Source organism: Chionomys nivalis, chromosome 4 (genome assembly GCF_950005125.1).
Source record: "Chionomys nivalis chromosome 4, mChiNiv1.1, whole genome shotgun sequence".
Taxonomy (NCBI): domain Eukaryota; kingdom Metazoa; phylum Chordata; class Mammalia; order Rodentia; family Cricetidae; genus Chionomys; species Chionomys nivalis.
This window is the reverse complement of record NC_080089.1, coordinates 4,326,894-4,343,577: the sequence shown is the minus strand read 5'-3', so window position 1 is coordinate 4,343,577 and position 16,684 is coordinate 4,326,894. Positions and strand designations below refer to the sequence as shown.

General features: G+C 35.8%; 1 protein-coding gene across 2 annotated transcripts in view; it reads right to left on the bottom strand.

The window, feature by feature from the left end:
- Cwf19l2 (CWF19 like cell cycle control factor 2) overlaps window positions 1-16,684 on the bottom strand; it is a 73,495-nt gene that overhangs the window by 51,102 nt on the left and 5,709 nt on the right. For both annotated transcript variants that reach the window (XM_057768735.1, XM_057768736.1), the window contains 5 exons: window positions 13,194-13,304; window positions 12,209-12,328; window positions 10,840-10,930; window positions 6,823-6,938; window positions 4,828-5,486 (listed from right to left, as the gene is read on the bottom strand). In XM_057768735.1, the coding sequence (XP_057624718.1) occupies window positions 4,828-5,486; window positions 6,823-6,938; window positions 10,840-10,930; window positions 12,209-12,328; window positions 13,194-13,304 (1,097 nt within the window). The remainder of the gene's footprint in view (window positions 1-4,827; window positions 5,487-6,822; window positions 6,939-10,839; window positions 10,931-12,208; window positions 12,329-13,193; window positions 13,305-16,684) is intronic.

Here is a 16,684-nt window from a genome sequence, read left to right as displayed (position 1 = left end):
TAAGAAAGTAGCAAATGCTTTCCCATTAGTTACATTTCAAAAAAAATGCAAAAATATTTAAAGATATTATACATTTGAATGAAAATGGTCTTATAAAATTGATCAATTCATATGATGAATATATACCAATAAAAAAACAGGGCAAATGTAGTGTTCAACAAGTAAATACCATTATATCTAATATCCAGGTATTATCAGATATGCAACTAGAAAAGTATAACTCATATTTAAAAGAAAATTCTACCAAGCAAAAGCCATCCAGAAATGACACAGATACAAGAAATAAGTATATTCAATTATTAGGATAAATGTATCCCATCTGTTCAAAAGAGCCATTGAAGAGCCACTTTAACCAGGCTTGGTGGTGCACATCAGGAGGATAAGGCAAGATGTTAGAGTGTTCCAGGCCAGCTTGGTGTCTAAAGACACAACAACAAACAAAAACAAAAAAGATGCAAACTGAACTTCTAGTCAGGGAAACAACCCAGAGATTAAAAACACCACATTAAGATTTTTTTTTTTTTAAAAAATCAGATTACTAAAGGACCAATACACTATACAAAATGAAACAAAAAAAATTAAAAACATCATTAGAAGGCTGCATGGGAATCCTAAATTCTCTATCATATGGGGAGTCCCTACAAGGGAAGGGAAATAAAGAGACTCAAATCCCCCAACTTAATTGAAAATGAAGAAGCAGCTCAAGGAAGTTTGAACTGTGAAGACAGATGGGACAACAGAAAACAAAAGAATATCTGAAGTTTTTTTTTATGTTATTGAGCATACCATCAACCAAAGCATATGAAATTTGAAAATGATTTGAGAAAGAGCTAAATGTTTTAGCATTAATATCATATACTTGATCTCACATCATAATCACACTCAAAACACCAGATTATTAAGTCTTACCTTCAAAATACACACACACACACACACACGTATTTACTAAATATTTAGATATTTATGGGACAAAGTATATTTTATGCACAGACTTCCCAAACGATCACATGATGCATATACAGGTGTAAAAAGTAAAATAAATAAAAGTCATAACACTAAAAAGGCCCCAAGCATTTGAGATAAGGGATATTCAGCCTATATTATCTAAATATATGTATTAAAAAGTAGATATTATCTATGGACTTTTTAATTAACAAAATGTTCTATAAATATAAAGATATAAATGTGCTATATGTAAAAGGAAGTAACATATACTGTGTCAACATCAGTCAAAAGTTGAAGTATCTATGTAAATATGTGACAAATTACTGTACAACACAAAATATTATATTATTCTGGACAAAGAGGGTCATTTCATAAGAAAAATGAGCTGAGCTATCAAAGTACATAGAAATCCTTATGTCTGTACATATAAGGGAGCTTCAAAAAACAAAAACTGTGGGCTACAACTAGTAATCAGTTTAAAAAGTGTGCCATTGCCAAGTGTTTGAAGGTAAATAGGGGAAAAGATGCTTCCATAATTCTGCTATTACTAACATAAAATAACAATTCTATGAAACAGTCATATTTTCTTAATATTTAAAATACAAGTACTATATGATCGAGTGATTGATTTCTTGGGAATGCTATAGAAAAGCATAAGCATATGAGTGCACAGAAAACTTTGTTGCTAATGGTCAAAAACAGGAAGCAATCTAAAAGTCCACCAAGAGGGAATGAAGAATCAGGACTGTGGTTTACAAACCAATGGTATCTTCAATCAATCAAAAGGAATGAACTACTAACATACAGAACAAACTGAACTGAATGAAACAAAAAACAACTATGCTCAGTTAAAGAGGCCAGCTTCTACCCAAATTACACAATGTATTCCCCACTTATATAAAATGTGTCTGTGGTGGTTGGGGCTGGAGAGATGGAGGTTAAGAGCACTGTTTGCTCTTCCAGAGGTCCTGAGTACCTTATCTAGTGAACATGAGCAGATCCAGACTTATGGAAATGTCAAAGTGAAGTCTATCTTTCTGCACAATGGATACATGCCAATAAACAGAACATATTCATATTCTATATGTAAGAAAGAAGTATGGTAATGTATCATTTTCCTGGATTACAGAGATTTTTCTGTGGTTTCCTTCATAATTAGTTTCTATAAAAATCAACCAGTTTCCCATTAAAATGTATATTTTGAAAGTACACACAAATGCACTTGCATACACAAACACACACACACACACACACACACACACACACACACACGAGCACCGAACCTCTACTGAGGAAATAATCAGAGTTCAGTAATGTGGGATGTCCTTCTGTACATGTGTTGCTTTTATTGGTTGAAGAATAAGATATTTAGGCCAATGGTTTAGCAGAGTAAAGCAAGGTGGGAAATCCGAACAGACACACACACACACACACACACACACACACACACACACAGAGAGAGAGAGAGAGAGAGAGAGAGAGAGAGAGAGAGAGAGAGAAGGCAGAGTAGAAGAGATACCATGTAGCCGCCCAAAGGAAAAAGATACCACAACATTACCGGTAAGAAACAGCTTTGTGGCAATATATAGATTAATAAAAATGGATTAATTTAAGATGTAAGAGTTAGCTAGGATACTTCTGAGCCACTGGCCAAACAGGGTTGTAATTAAGATAGTTTCTGTGTGATTATTTAGGTCTGGGCAGACAGGAAACGAAAGTGTAATCTCCATTTGCAGTTCAGTTCACTGATATTGTAGAAAAACTTGAGTATATTTCAACTTTCCTGTTTCTGATGGCTGTGGTCACTGAGCTCTGTAATTATGCTTTACTCACTACACGCTCACATTTTCACTCCTAAGAACCTTACTCAGAAACTAAGAGTCTGACAGCCTTCTCTTGCCCTTCTGAGCTATAATGCCAAACTGTAAAGATCACAGCCAAAGATACAAATAGTATATTAAATTTGTTAGTTTCTGATTATATATAAACTCTAAACTAAGGACAAAATATGTTCTACTCATTTTAAGTACCACTCTGGGTTTTAGGCTTCTAAAAGTGCTTGTTAATATATTTTTCCAACAAAAGAAAAATATACACAAACACATTTTTGTCTCTAAGAATAATGAGCTTAAAGCTTTAATTCATGTGACCAACTATTAGATGATGTTTTCCTATAAGATAATCACAGGCTCAAAAAAGTATGAAGGAGAAATACTAAAGATGATCCTATGAAAGAAAATGAAAGAATGGTTAGAAAAGAAAAGCTACCAATGATGCAAATAAAGAAAAAGAAACCAACTACACAAATGTACCACTACTACACTTACTTAAAGAAACAAATACCACGGGAGAGTTGTTTTTCAACAATGTATGCATCTAGTAAAAATTTAATGGGCTACAGAGCTGCCAGATAAAATGTATAAATCTAGGCCGGGCGGTGGTGGCGCACACCTTTAATCCCAGCACTTGGGAGGCAGAGGCATGTGGGTCTCTGTGAGTTCGAGACCAGCCTGGTCTACAAGAGCTAGTTCCAGGACAGGCTTCGAAAAACCAAAAAAAAAAAAAAAAAAAAAAAAGTATAAATCTAGTTATATTCAAATTCCAGGTTAGCCACAGGGTTTTCTGTTTGTTATTTAAATCATAAATATGTCCAACTGCTTAAAATAATTTTTTTATTTACTAAGTCAAGCAACAATAGTTATATGATGAGGATTACAACTTCAATTCCCTCACTTTTCACAGATGAAAAATGTAAGGCTCAGACTATGATCTCTTCTGGTTCTAAAATTAAGTTTGTAACCTTTCTACAGTTCTGAAGTTCACTGGTTTTAAAAATTCCTAGAATCCTAGCATTGGTTTAACAATCAAACATATCTCACAACAATATCCAGACACACTAATAGGTTTCAGCATTCCTTCACTGACACTTTCTGGCATTCTTGCTTTCTTACCACCACTTGATCACTCAGAAATATCTCTCTTCCAAATATATAGGGATGATTCCTAAATTCTTTTTCTCTCCAGCTAATCATAGAATTCATAAAAAGCTACAAATTTCTTCTAACATCAAATTAACTAATCTAAAAAAAAAAAATATCAGACCACAGGGCCTGCATTACACATTACATTCCTGTATTATAAGTACTAGAAATCTACAATGTCAGAAGACGTAACAGAAATGAAGCAATTCAACAACCAGATAGAATAGTAACAATGTTTGTATGGAAGCTTTGCACACATGGCTCACCTACATTTAAAGGAAACAAGACCTGAACATTGTGCCCAAATGCTAAGCGATATTAATGATATCAATACTTAATGACATCACCCATTGGCAATTGGGGACTTGAAACAAACAGGCACCCAAAATAAGCCCATGTAGTTTGACTTCTTCTACTCCCTCCAATGGTTATTCAATCAACATTTTTCTTTTCAGTGGCACATGGCAAGAGTGTGGAGGTCAGAGGACAACCTTTAGTGTTGGTGCTGCCTTCTGGGTTGTTTGAAACAGAGTCTCTCGTTTTTGTTACTGTACACATTAATTTTTTCTAATTCTTGCCATGGTTATCCAGTCATTATAACAAAACTTCTGCTTCAGTTTCCAAAGGCTATCTGGCTTATGAGCTTCAGCGGCTTCTCCTGTTTTCACCTCCCATCTTTCTGCTGGAGCACTAAGTTTACAGATACATACTGCTATGCCCGCTATCCCCAGTTATCTCCCTAGAGCTTTAATCTATTTTAAGAACTTAAGTGGAAGTTAGTCCTTATCTTTAGAATACATTTTTTTTAACCTCCAAAAGAGTCACCCCTATGACAAAATCAAGTTTTGTATAATCCCACTCAAGAACCTAACTGAAAAAAATAAAAATATTTATAAAATACCCATGAAATGCTGCCTTTATGTTCTGCAGATGTCCTCTTCTTGGTGGGTCACCCCTCAAGCTCTCAGCCTGCAACTGTTCTCTCCTGTCTCCTGGAGAGTGCTGATCAGCACTGCAGCTCCAGGTTTCCAATGGCTTTTGATCTGAATGCTTTCGGTCTCCTCCTTGCCTACCACACAGGCTCCAGGAAGTCAAATTTTCTTCACTGTTCTCTGTGGATTTTTGAAAATCACAATGCAAAGAAGCCTGAGCCACTAATGTAGAAGATGAAGTAGATGGCTCAAAATTTCTCCTCTTGTTGTGAAGTGACAGTTCATCCTCATCAGAGGGTCTTAAGAATTTAGGTCTCAAATTTCCAGAAGATTCTTGCCTTTGTCTTAGGGCAGATTCTCTTATACAAGTTTCTAAAGATCCAGACTGGTTCCTTGTGTCAGGGCCACTAAACTCACAGTCGCCAATGCTCCTCTTTGCAACCTCTGTAGCAAAATGTCTGTCCTTTGAGTCCTTCTTACATTTCACTAAGTCTGAAATGCTACTTCTTTGACTAGACTGCGTACTATCTGAATATGCAGGCTTCCTCCACCTTTCCCGTCCATAATCTTCTCTTTTGCATGCAATTTTTTCAGCTTCTTTTAATTTTGACTGAAATATTTCCATTGACTAAAAGAGAGAATAATAAGATATCTACAATTAAGAAAGGTTCAGTGTCTTGTCTCCACATACCACTGTGTTATGATGCATGGTTAAATGGCACAATAAAAATACCCCACCAAAGTAGACACAACTATAAAAATCACCACAGACCAATAATACTTTAGAAAGTGTAAGTAGAGCCGGGCGGTGGTGGCGCACGCCTTTAATCCCAGCACTTGGGAGGCAGAGGCAGGCGGATCTCTGTGAGTTCGAGACCAGCCTGGTCTACAAGAGCTAGTTCCAGGACAGGCTCCAAAGCCACAGAGAAACCCTATCTCGAAAAACCAAAAAAAAAAAAAAGTATAAGTAGATAAAAAAAATAATCAAATCAAATTAAAAGATTTCAAAAAGGGATGCACTGAGAACAAATGTTCTACACAATAGAGTATCATACAGACACCACAGATACAACTTATAAAAATTCCTAGAGTGACGGGGGAAAGTTTAGATATACTGAATGAAATAAATTCTCAAAAATCAGACTGACTGCCAGCCTGGGCCCAAGGACCCGGGCTGGCCTTCTTATTTGCTGATTTTCTTGAACAAAATGGCCTTTTTAAATAGGGACAGAAGGAAAAAGACTATTATTACATCTAATTCTACTCAAAATAAGAATCTTTGCAAAAACTTGACAGGGAAAGGATTATGCAAGTGGGAATTGATTCACAGACAAGGTATGCAATTAAAACATTACCTGAAAAGACATCATGATGGCTTAAAAAAATACATGCTAAAGTATAGTCACATTGCAAAATGCTATAAAATATGAAACTATGGAGTCAACAAAACATCAACAATGCTTATTTCTAAAGGTGTACTACAGAGAATCCCCTGCAGTATTTAAATTTTCTTCCAATGAGAAAAATTCTACTTTTATATTAAACATACACACATTTCAAGTTTTATACACTTGCATTTTACATTCATTGTGTTAATCTTAAAAAGATGTAGGCTAAGTTTGCAAGATGGCTCAGAGGCTAAAGGCAATTGCTAACAAGCATCATGACTTAAATTTAATACCTGGGACCCACATATATAAGACAACAACATAATAGAAGGAGAGAAATGATTCCTTTAACTTCCACATGGGCCCTGTGGCATGTGCACATTCCTGAGTACAAATGCAAAAATAAGTGTAAAACATTTTTAAGCAATATCCTTGCATAAGAAACAGAAAATTACTTAAAAGAATGAAGATAAATCTAATATTATTTGATTCAAATGGCTTCATTATTCAAAACAAAGATATTGTTTTCAAATAACTATGAAACAATATATATCTTCTTAAAGCACAAATACTTACTCCATATTTTTCAGCTACAATATCCACAAAATTTCTGTTTTCTCTTTGAGCTTGTTCTTTCATTCTTTGATAAGACTTTCTTAGCCAGCTTAATCCACCATCCTCTACTCCTGAAGCTAAATTCCAATAATAAACATCAGTTGTACTTCTACGGTGGTTATTAAAAAAAAAAAAAAAACTTACTGTTTCTATCACTTTTAAAGTATAAAATTAAATACTTTCCTTGATAAATTTAAAGTTATAATCACAATTAATATTCACTATACATTTAAATACCTACCTATACAAGTTACAAAGGCTTGCCATGATGAAAAAAAAGGAGAAACAAACTACCTGTAAGTAAATACCAATTTAAGAGAACAAACATAAAATTATATATGTTAAAGTTAGTTGTTTGTTTAATGAGACAGGGTCTTACTATGCAGCCCTAAATGGCCCGGTAGACCAAGTTGGCCTTGAACTCAGAGATATCCGTGCCTCTGTCTCCTAAATCCTGGAATGAAAAGCATGAGTCATCATGCTCAGCCTAAGCATTATTCTATGGAATTTTCTCTGATCTTCCAGTTAGACTTATTATAACATATATGGGGATTGCCCTTCCCAGAAATAAGAAATAAATGTACACAGTGAAGAAAGCAACACAATAAATAAGAAAGTTATAGAAGACAATGTCATTAAGTTAAACCTTAGTTGTGATTAGCAGCTATGAACATTTGAATGCCTTCAATGAACTGTGTGTGTGTGTGTGTTTTGTCCTATTTTCAATTGAAAGAAATTTAATTGATTACTTAAATTAAAACTCTGTTCCTGATATTCCCTGTTCCAATAAGGACAGTGTTAGATCCCACTAGCTCTAGAGTCAAGAAATACACAGAAGCTCTTGGAGACAAGCACAAGAATCTTTATATCAGAACAGTCTACCAACAGTCCAACATGAAAATAGACAAAATCACAATCTATTCTTAAATGGACAACTACACAGCCTCGAGAATGAATGAGCTAGTTATTCATAACAATATGGAGGAACTTCAAATGTGGACAAAAGAATTAAAAAGATGAAGAGCACAAATCATCTTTGGTGGTAGAAAACAGGACAGTGGCTACCCCTCCAGCGACAGTTACTAGAAGGGGTGTTAAGACTGCTGCTTTCCATAACACTCTATGACACTTCATTCTGTTTCACTTGTGGTTTAGGTACTTTACTATGTATGTCAGACTTTGAAAAGAGGCTTAGGAAGGAATAGAGGTTAGCAGCATAATGTGTTTTCTTTATCAGATGCTCCAAGAGTTCAGTTCCCACACTTACATAAGTTGGCTCACAATTGTCTATAACTCTAGCTCCACATTTGACATACTGGTCAGCACTGACATCTGTATTCATAACACCCCAACTTCACACTGCATAACTAAAAGTAACAAAAAAAATTTTTTAAATTTAAAGACAGAACTAAAAGCAAAACAGATTTTTAAATTATATTCATATTAACTGTATTATTTTACTCAAATCTCAACATTTACTAAGCAATCTCTTCTAATACAAAGAGGTCTTTCTTTATAGATCTATAACACTTTCTGATTCAAGCCCAGATCTCTAATGATGGCACTTTTCATTCAAAATGTTATTTCACTTGGACTTTTTTTACTTATATAGCATACATTATATACTGTAAGCAGTCAAGGAACTTAGCCCAAATCTGTGGTCAGCATAGTTAAAAGTGAAAACCCACAGCAATTTATGTCTTTATTAATATTCCGGCTACATAATTAGATGACTGATCAAATAACAAATGGGCATCATGAAAATCTCTCCTCAACTGTCACTATGATATTAGAAGTTCAGAGAGAAATTCAGGAAAACAAAATTAAGACTGCTTTCCCTATGCGGCTCTGTGTGAAACCTAACTGGAATAAAAATCAGTTAGGAAACAGTCTTATCAATGTTATCACCAGGATTGATACTAATATACTGCTGAGAAACTACCCAATTTAATATGTTAAAGGAAACAGAACTTGCAGCATCAATCACGAAGTCCTTAATAAATATTTAACATTCTCAAAAACCATAAGCATAGTTCTACCCATCTGTGCTGAAAAAAAGTTCTATCAGTAATTACAGTAAATTCAGAGGTATGGTACACTTAATATAGAGCTGTATCCCACACCTAACTTTTTGAGTAAGTGTAAAATTAAATTTTACTTTCATGGTTCTAACAAGTTATGCTATGCTATAATAAACAAAATACAACCAAACACTAGAAATCTCTCCATTTCTCTCTAAACACAATACAGAGGAAAAAAAAAAAAAACAATAAACTAAGCCACCAGGAAACCTAGACTTCAGTCTTGCTGCTACTACTAAATACAAAATATTTATAACATCAAAAAACAAACCATTCGTCTTTGAATTTTTGTATCTTCATGCTAAATGAAGTATCCAATTAAACCACCTTTAAAGGTCCTTTCAACTTAAAGATTCTGACAGAAAAGTCCAAAAAGAGAAAAGGAGGAAGAATTGACCAGAACTCACTGAAAAAGCCCATAAATCAGTGTCCACTACGCACATGAAAAAATTCAGTCTTCTCAAAAATCTGCAGTAATGAATGCTTCAATGTGAATCTGTGGCCTGGTCCCTTAGTACTTACATGACTACAGACAAATCACCTGACAACTCTAAGTCTCAGACTGAGCTAACTCATTGTTCCCTACCTATTAACTTCCTAGAAAGCTGTGTTTCAAAGAGAGCTTTGTATGACTACCAATACTATTATCTAACCTGGTAGAGACATTTCTGTCCATGCAAAGAAAACAGAATAAAGCGTGCTGCTGTAGAATAATCCTTTTGTTCACTGTGAATGAAGATTTGCCACTTGGATTGGTTTAACGAAAAGCTGTTTGGCCAATAGCCAGGCAGGAAATATAGTTGGGACAACCAAATTAAGGACACTGGAAAGGAGGGCGGAGTCAGAGAAGCTGCCAGCCAGATGCAGAGGGAACAGGAGATGAACATGCCATGTTAAAAAAAAATATTGCCTTGTGGCAAAGTATAAACAAGGAATATGGGTTAATTTGAAATGTAAGAAATATAGTAATAAGCCCGAGCTATTGGTTAAGCAATTACAATTAATACTAAGACTCTGAGTGGTTATTTGGGAACGGGTCAGGACAAAAAAACCCCATGTACAACACACAAGTGCTATAACTTAGTAAATTACTAATTAAGAAATCTAAAGAAATCTTTGAGTGGATTCAATGGCTTCATGCCCACACAAAGAATCTTTAAGAAGCAGCCAAATAAAAATAAGTTATAAATAAAAGAAAATATCTTACTGATAAATAACTAAAACAAAAAAAATAACATCATTATTTATAATATTATTTTATTCTGCCTAAATTGTATTTGAACTTATCACTGAACTGGCAATACTGAGCACTAGTGATACTCAAAAGATTTTGTCTCCATTGAGTAGAAAATAATAGCAGTCTCCTCCTAAGAACAACAAAAATTTTGTGAATCCTGATGAATGAGGAATTTCTAAAAGCAATAAAATTGCATCAGTAATGTTCATACATTATTTGCATAAATTTTAACTAAATACATTTTTGTATTTTGCTATAGAATTTAACAATTTGAATGCAATATAAAGTTTCATATAACCATGATTTGTCTTAGCCCATTTAAAAGAGAAACTTGCAAATGATGGCTATTATGAACAACATATACTGAATTATCTTGCTGCAAAATACATAATAGTAAATTTTCCATAATGACGTACGTAAGATTTCAAAAGACTGCAGATATTTCATAAGTATTTTGTCATATATAAACTCAAGCCATTCTCTTAGGAACATTAAACTTTAAGAATTTGTACTTTTTTATTAGTATATATTACCTGCACAAAATAGTGGGTTTCATTATGACATTTTCACACAAGTATATAACATACTTTAACGATCTTTACCATGTTCATTATTAGAAACTGAGATATGTGCACAAGTCTACAAAAAATATAAAGATACCTTTAGTAACCGCCAGTATACAATTTTCTGATGGGAGACCTGTCCCACCATCCTTCCAGTATGGATTCAATTCTCTTTCAAGCAGTTTGGACTAGAACAAAACATTTTGAAAGGTTAGAATGTAAAAGTCAATCACCATGGAAATGACTAAATCATTTGAGGTGGCTAATTGTTAGATATAAAAGCATCAACATATCATGTAAAAATCTTAAGACATATTATGGAACTTGCCAATAACAATGTCTAACAATGTCATGTGTCTTTACTGAACACCTACTATTTCTCAGAACCATCAAGTCTAACTCAGAGACTTAGTCAAGATATCCCAAAACTTATACAAGACATCCCAAAAATCATGTCCTCTGATGTTCACCACAAGTAGCAGCTTGATTACAATACAATTCCACACTTATATTTAAAATTAGACTGAGAAAAAACAAAAAACAACACTGATCACAGAACTCTCAAAATCTCTTGCTACATTTTTCACTTGTTGATCTATATTACATCCAAGGGAAATTATAAGACAATCTCTGAAAGCATTTCTATACTTTGTGGTCATTGTTTTCAGGACATCAATGTGAAAACAATAGCATAAAAATGCTTGTTTAACACTTCCTATGACGTTCTAAGCATCTTGAAAGCATTCTTATAAGTAATTTATGTATACACTGAAGCTCAGTTGATAGTTCAACTGTAATTCATGACAGTCAAGTAACAGATAATAATTGCTCAACTACATTCACATAGATTTATGCATCTAAGATGACTTTTAAAAGATAATTTTATGTAGCTGTGTTTAGATGTAAATACGTGAACATGTGTACAAGTGCCTGCCCAGGCCAAGATGTATTGGCTCTCCTAAAGTTGGAGTTACACATAGTCATGAATCACACACTGTGAGTTCTGGGAATTGAACCTGCTCTTAACCACTGATCCATCTTTCCAGCCCGAATCTAGTATACATCTTTTAAAAAAAAAAAAATCTATTTTTACTTAATGTGTATGAGTGGTTTGTCGTCTGCATGTATGTCTGTGTGCCACATGTATGCAGAGCCCCCAGTGGCCAAAGGTGGACAATAAACCTCTAGAACCAGAGTTATAGATGGTTGTCAGCTGTCATGTGGGAGCTGAAAACCCAATTTGAGTCCTCTGGTACAATAGTCTGTATTCTTATTGAACATCTCTCAAGCTCTAGGATGCTTTTAAATAGCTTTTCTACAAGAAATTTACTTTTTAAAAATTAGTTTCACATTCCTTAGTTATCACTGTTATCAAATACCATTTAAAAACATACTTAAATAGTATAACAAATAAGGTATTTATTTTAAGGCAATTCAAAATGAAAACATTGAAACTGCTCTCTTACCTGCTCTAGTGCTTGGGCTTTCTCCTGCTCTATTTTCCTTAGAGTTTCCTTTTCCGCTTTGAGTGATGATGAAGACACAGTTTTAACAGACATAAAATCAACAGTCATCCACTCATCCCGCTGTTTAAAAGAATGAAGCCATTTTAATCTGTACTTAAGACCTTCTTAATATCAGAGACTGCAGGCACCAAACAGGAACAAACATAAGTGGTTAGCCACTCTCAAGAAGCCTCTTGTTTTTGCTATACCTTAGTCATTCCCTTATAAAAGTGCAGTAAAGAACTCATCATTCAAGTTTGTTTTAAGGAGTAAATAAAATATATATAAAAGGCAGCCAATATAGGGTCTGGCACACACAATGAAATGTTAGCTCCTGTTCACCTTTCCTCCTGTATCTATGGTTAATTGGGTAAATTATAGTCTTTCTTAGGCATATGAACCAGAATTCAAAATTTACTTGCTATTGACCTATAAGTATTGCTAAGCAAATTGCAACATAAAGGGAAGAGAAAGAAAAGCTGAAATCCAGGAGATTCAGAGACTTCTAGTATTTGGTAAATCCATTAAAAGAGGAAAATGCTGGGTCTAGAGAGATGGCTCAATGGTTAAGAGCTTTGCCTGTTCTTCCAAAGGTCCTGAGTTCAAGTTCCAGCAACCACATGTGCTGACAACCATCTGTAATGAGATTTGGTGCCCTCTTCTGGCCTGCAGGGATATATGCAGGCAGAACACCGAATTCATAATAAATAAATCTTAAAAAAAAAAAAAAGAAGAAGAAAATGCCAACAATCATCGGTGAGGGAGCCCTGAAGGGCTGCAGCACAGATAAGCATCTACCTTCCATAGCAGAAGGCTAGTCTGAACACCAGTGGAGAGGCTTCATAAACTACTGTAAAGTATAATTCTCCTGAGGAAGTTATAATCATCAGTTTAATATCCATTTGTACTTAGAAGCCTTTTCTCTCTTAATCAGGTGGGTGCTTACCTGTATAGCATGGCTGTCACATTCTTTTTCTAGACTTTTGTCTTTCACTTTCCAGGTCTTTTCTTTGCCAGGTATCTGGGAGGGAACAGCCTCAACCCACTCTTCAGAGCTCTAGAAACATTTAGTATATACATAACACTCACAATTTGCATACTTATATATAAAATTCTGATGTTAAGTGGAAATAATTCAGCTTATTACAAGAGATACTTTCATTGTTTTTCCCTTTTGAAAATAATACGGGAAAACCTGAAAAAATAACATGAAAATCCTACTTTGGTTTGAGCCCAAAGACATATCAAATTCATTCTTTCTCTCATGAGTTATATCAAAAAATAAAATAAAAAGCTAGGAAGAAAAGCACCAAAGCAAGGCTCAATTTCTACCAACATCCAATGAACTCATAAGTTTGTCTAAATAGCACCAGGGAAATAACAACCATGTAAAGGAGTTCACTGTTTGCCATAAGCTGCAGAGACCTCTAATAAGATCTGGGTTGGTTACCCTGCTCTATCACTGCCATCTTATTCCCTTGTTAGGAGTCTCTGAATGAACTTGGTCTCAGCAGCTAGTAAGACCAAGAAAACCTCCTGTCTCAGCTTCCACACAGTGCTTCGGTTATAGGCATGTGAAGACATGCCAGTTTACATGGGTGCTAGTGACTGAGATTTATTAGGGTATCATACTTGTACAGAAAATATTTTTACCAATTGAATAGAGACCCCGAAAAAAACTGATGCTCTTCTCTCTTCCATGAAATTCCTCAAAACTGCCTAAAAGCATTTTTAAATATTTGTTTGTATGCTAGTTGGTTTTTTGAGTCAACTTGACATAAGTTAGGAAGTAGCCTCAGTTGAGAAAATGCCTTGAGGAGATCCAGCTGCAAGACATTTTCTCATTTAGTATTCATTGAGGGAAGGCCCAGCCCATCGTGGGTGGTGCCATCCCTAGGCAGGAGGTCCTAGGTTCTATCAGAAGTTGTGCTGAATGGGCCAGGGGGAGCAGTCAGTAAGCAGCTCCGCTCCATGGCCTCTGCATCAGCTTCTGCCTCTAGGATTCTGCCCTCTTTGAGTTCCTGTCCTTTTGTGATGAACAGCAATCCTGAAAAGTAAACAAAATAAACCCTTTCTTCCCCATCTTAACTTTTGGTCATGGTGTTTCATCACAGTAATAGAAACCTTAAGACAAATCGGTACCAGCTTAGGATATTAGTGGGACAGACCTGATCATGTTTTGGTGAGGACTGTTTAAGGACATTGGAACTTTGGGCTAGAAGAACCAGTGAGCACTAAGAGCTCAGTGGGACACTCTTTATGAGCTTGGAAGATAAGAATGTTAAGAACAATACAGAAGCCAGGCAGTGGTGGTGCACGCCTTTAATCCCAGCACTCGGGAGGCAGAGGCAGGTGGATCTCTGGGAGTTCGAGGCCAGCCTGGTCTACAAGAGCTAGTTCCAGGACGGGCATCAAAACTACAGAGAAACCCTGTCTCGAAAAACCAAAAAAAAAAAAAGAACAATACAGAAGATGGAGGCCTGACTTGTGAAATTTCAGAGAGAAGTTTAAAGGGCCATGTGTTATTTTGAATTAAGATCCTGTGGTTCTGGTTACCTGGGGCTGAAGAATGAGTTGTGATCAACAAGACAGCAATATTACTAAAGCAACATTTTGCTTTGCTAGGATACTGGATGCTGGCTCTTTAGAGCTAAGAAATTAGTGGTGACTAAGAAGAGACCAGCGTCACTGAGGTGAAGTCTTCTAGGAAATGTTTCCTGACAGCATAGGGAAACTATGTTTAAGAGGCGGCCAAGGTTGTACCTCGTGCTGGCATCTGGACTTGGATATGTGTGAGCGTCACCCAGGTGGTGCTGGTTTGAAAGGCATGAAGGTGTCATGGAAAGCCGCTGAGGTTCTGCCCTATGCAAGGCCAGGAAAGACCATTGGGGAAGGTGCAGTCTCAGTGGCAGCTGAAGGTCCAGGACTGAAGGGGTCATGCAAAGAAGTATGAAGAGAGGCTTGTAGGGGCTATTGGTGAAAGTGCAGCCCAGTTGCAGTGAGAGATTCTAGCATTTTGAAGATGTCAGTACCATGGAATGACCATGAGGAACAGCAGAAACAATGGATTAGAGCCAGTCAGTGAACAGAAGACAAGTTGTGTGTGTTGCAGAAGGCAGAGCTAGAGAAGTGATCCAAGCTCTTTGGAAGAGTTCAGAAGATCATGAGTGGATCCCAAATACTGAACAGTTGAAATTATGTTTTGCTTTGATAGTGACTGTATTCTGATTTCTCCCTCTTAAAGGAAGATTATTTTACAGGAATCCACAGTTGAGAGACTTTGAATTCTGAAAAAGCTTGGATTTTAAGAATAGTTACTATAATTTTAATGTGTTTGAATTTGTAAAGACAGTGGAATTTTTATGTTCTTAATGTGAGATCTTGGGGATGAATAATAAGGGAAGACTTGGGGTTTAGTAGTGATGTCAAGTTGACAAGGAGTCAGTTGTACTGGGTGGTTTTTGTGTGGTTTGTGTGTCAACTTGACAAAAGCTAGAATCATGAGAGGGAGGAGCCTTAGCTGAGGAAATGCCTTTTTGAGATCCAACTGTAAGGCACTTTTTCATTTAGTGATCAATGGGAGAGGTCCCAGCCCATGGTGGGTGGTGCCATCCCTGAGCAGCTGATCCTGGATTCTATAAAAAGATGAGCTGAGCAAGCCAAGGAAATCAAGCCAGTGAGCAGCTCCCTTCTATGGCCTCTGCATTAGTTCCTGCTTCCACAATCCTGCTCTGTTTTGAGCTACTGTCCGAATTCCTTCAGTGCTGAAAAGCAATGCTGAACTATAAGCCTAATAAATGCTTTCCTCCCCAACTTGCTCTTTGGTCATGGTATTTAATCACAGAGGTAGAAATCCTAAGGCAGTGTGTGTGTGTGTGTGTGTGTGTGTGTGTGTGTGTAGCACATGGTCTAGATATCCTGGAGTTGGAACTACAGTTGGCTGTTGTGAGCCACCCAATGCGGGGGATAAGAACTACTGGACTTCAGTACTCTGAAAAAGGAGCAAATGCTCTTCTGATGTGGCTCTAGCCACAAGTATATCTGTGATATAAGGAATAAGTAAAAGATATTCATGTTCTGTCATATTAACTGCCAACTGTTTCCCAAAGCAGATTCTATTTACTCATTCATGCCTTATTTTGTATTGAAATGCCATAACTTATTCATATTTACATATGAATAAAATAAAAATATTTACATATTTTTAAAAATAATCATTCCATATATAGATAGATATAAAATAATTATTGTATATATAAAGTCACACACATAGTTCTAGCCTAACTCAAGTTTATATTGTCAAGTCCCTTTAGTACCTCACAGTTCTTGATGCCATGCACTAAAATGGGGATTTACAGCCTGAAACAACCGGCACTTTTGGGGGTTGGGGGGAAAAGAGGGCCAGTTTGCTAAAATGAAGTAAAATAACAATGATGT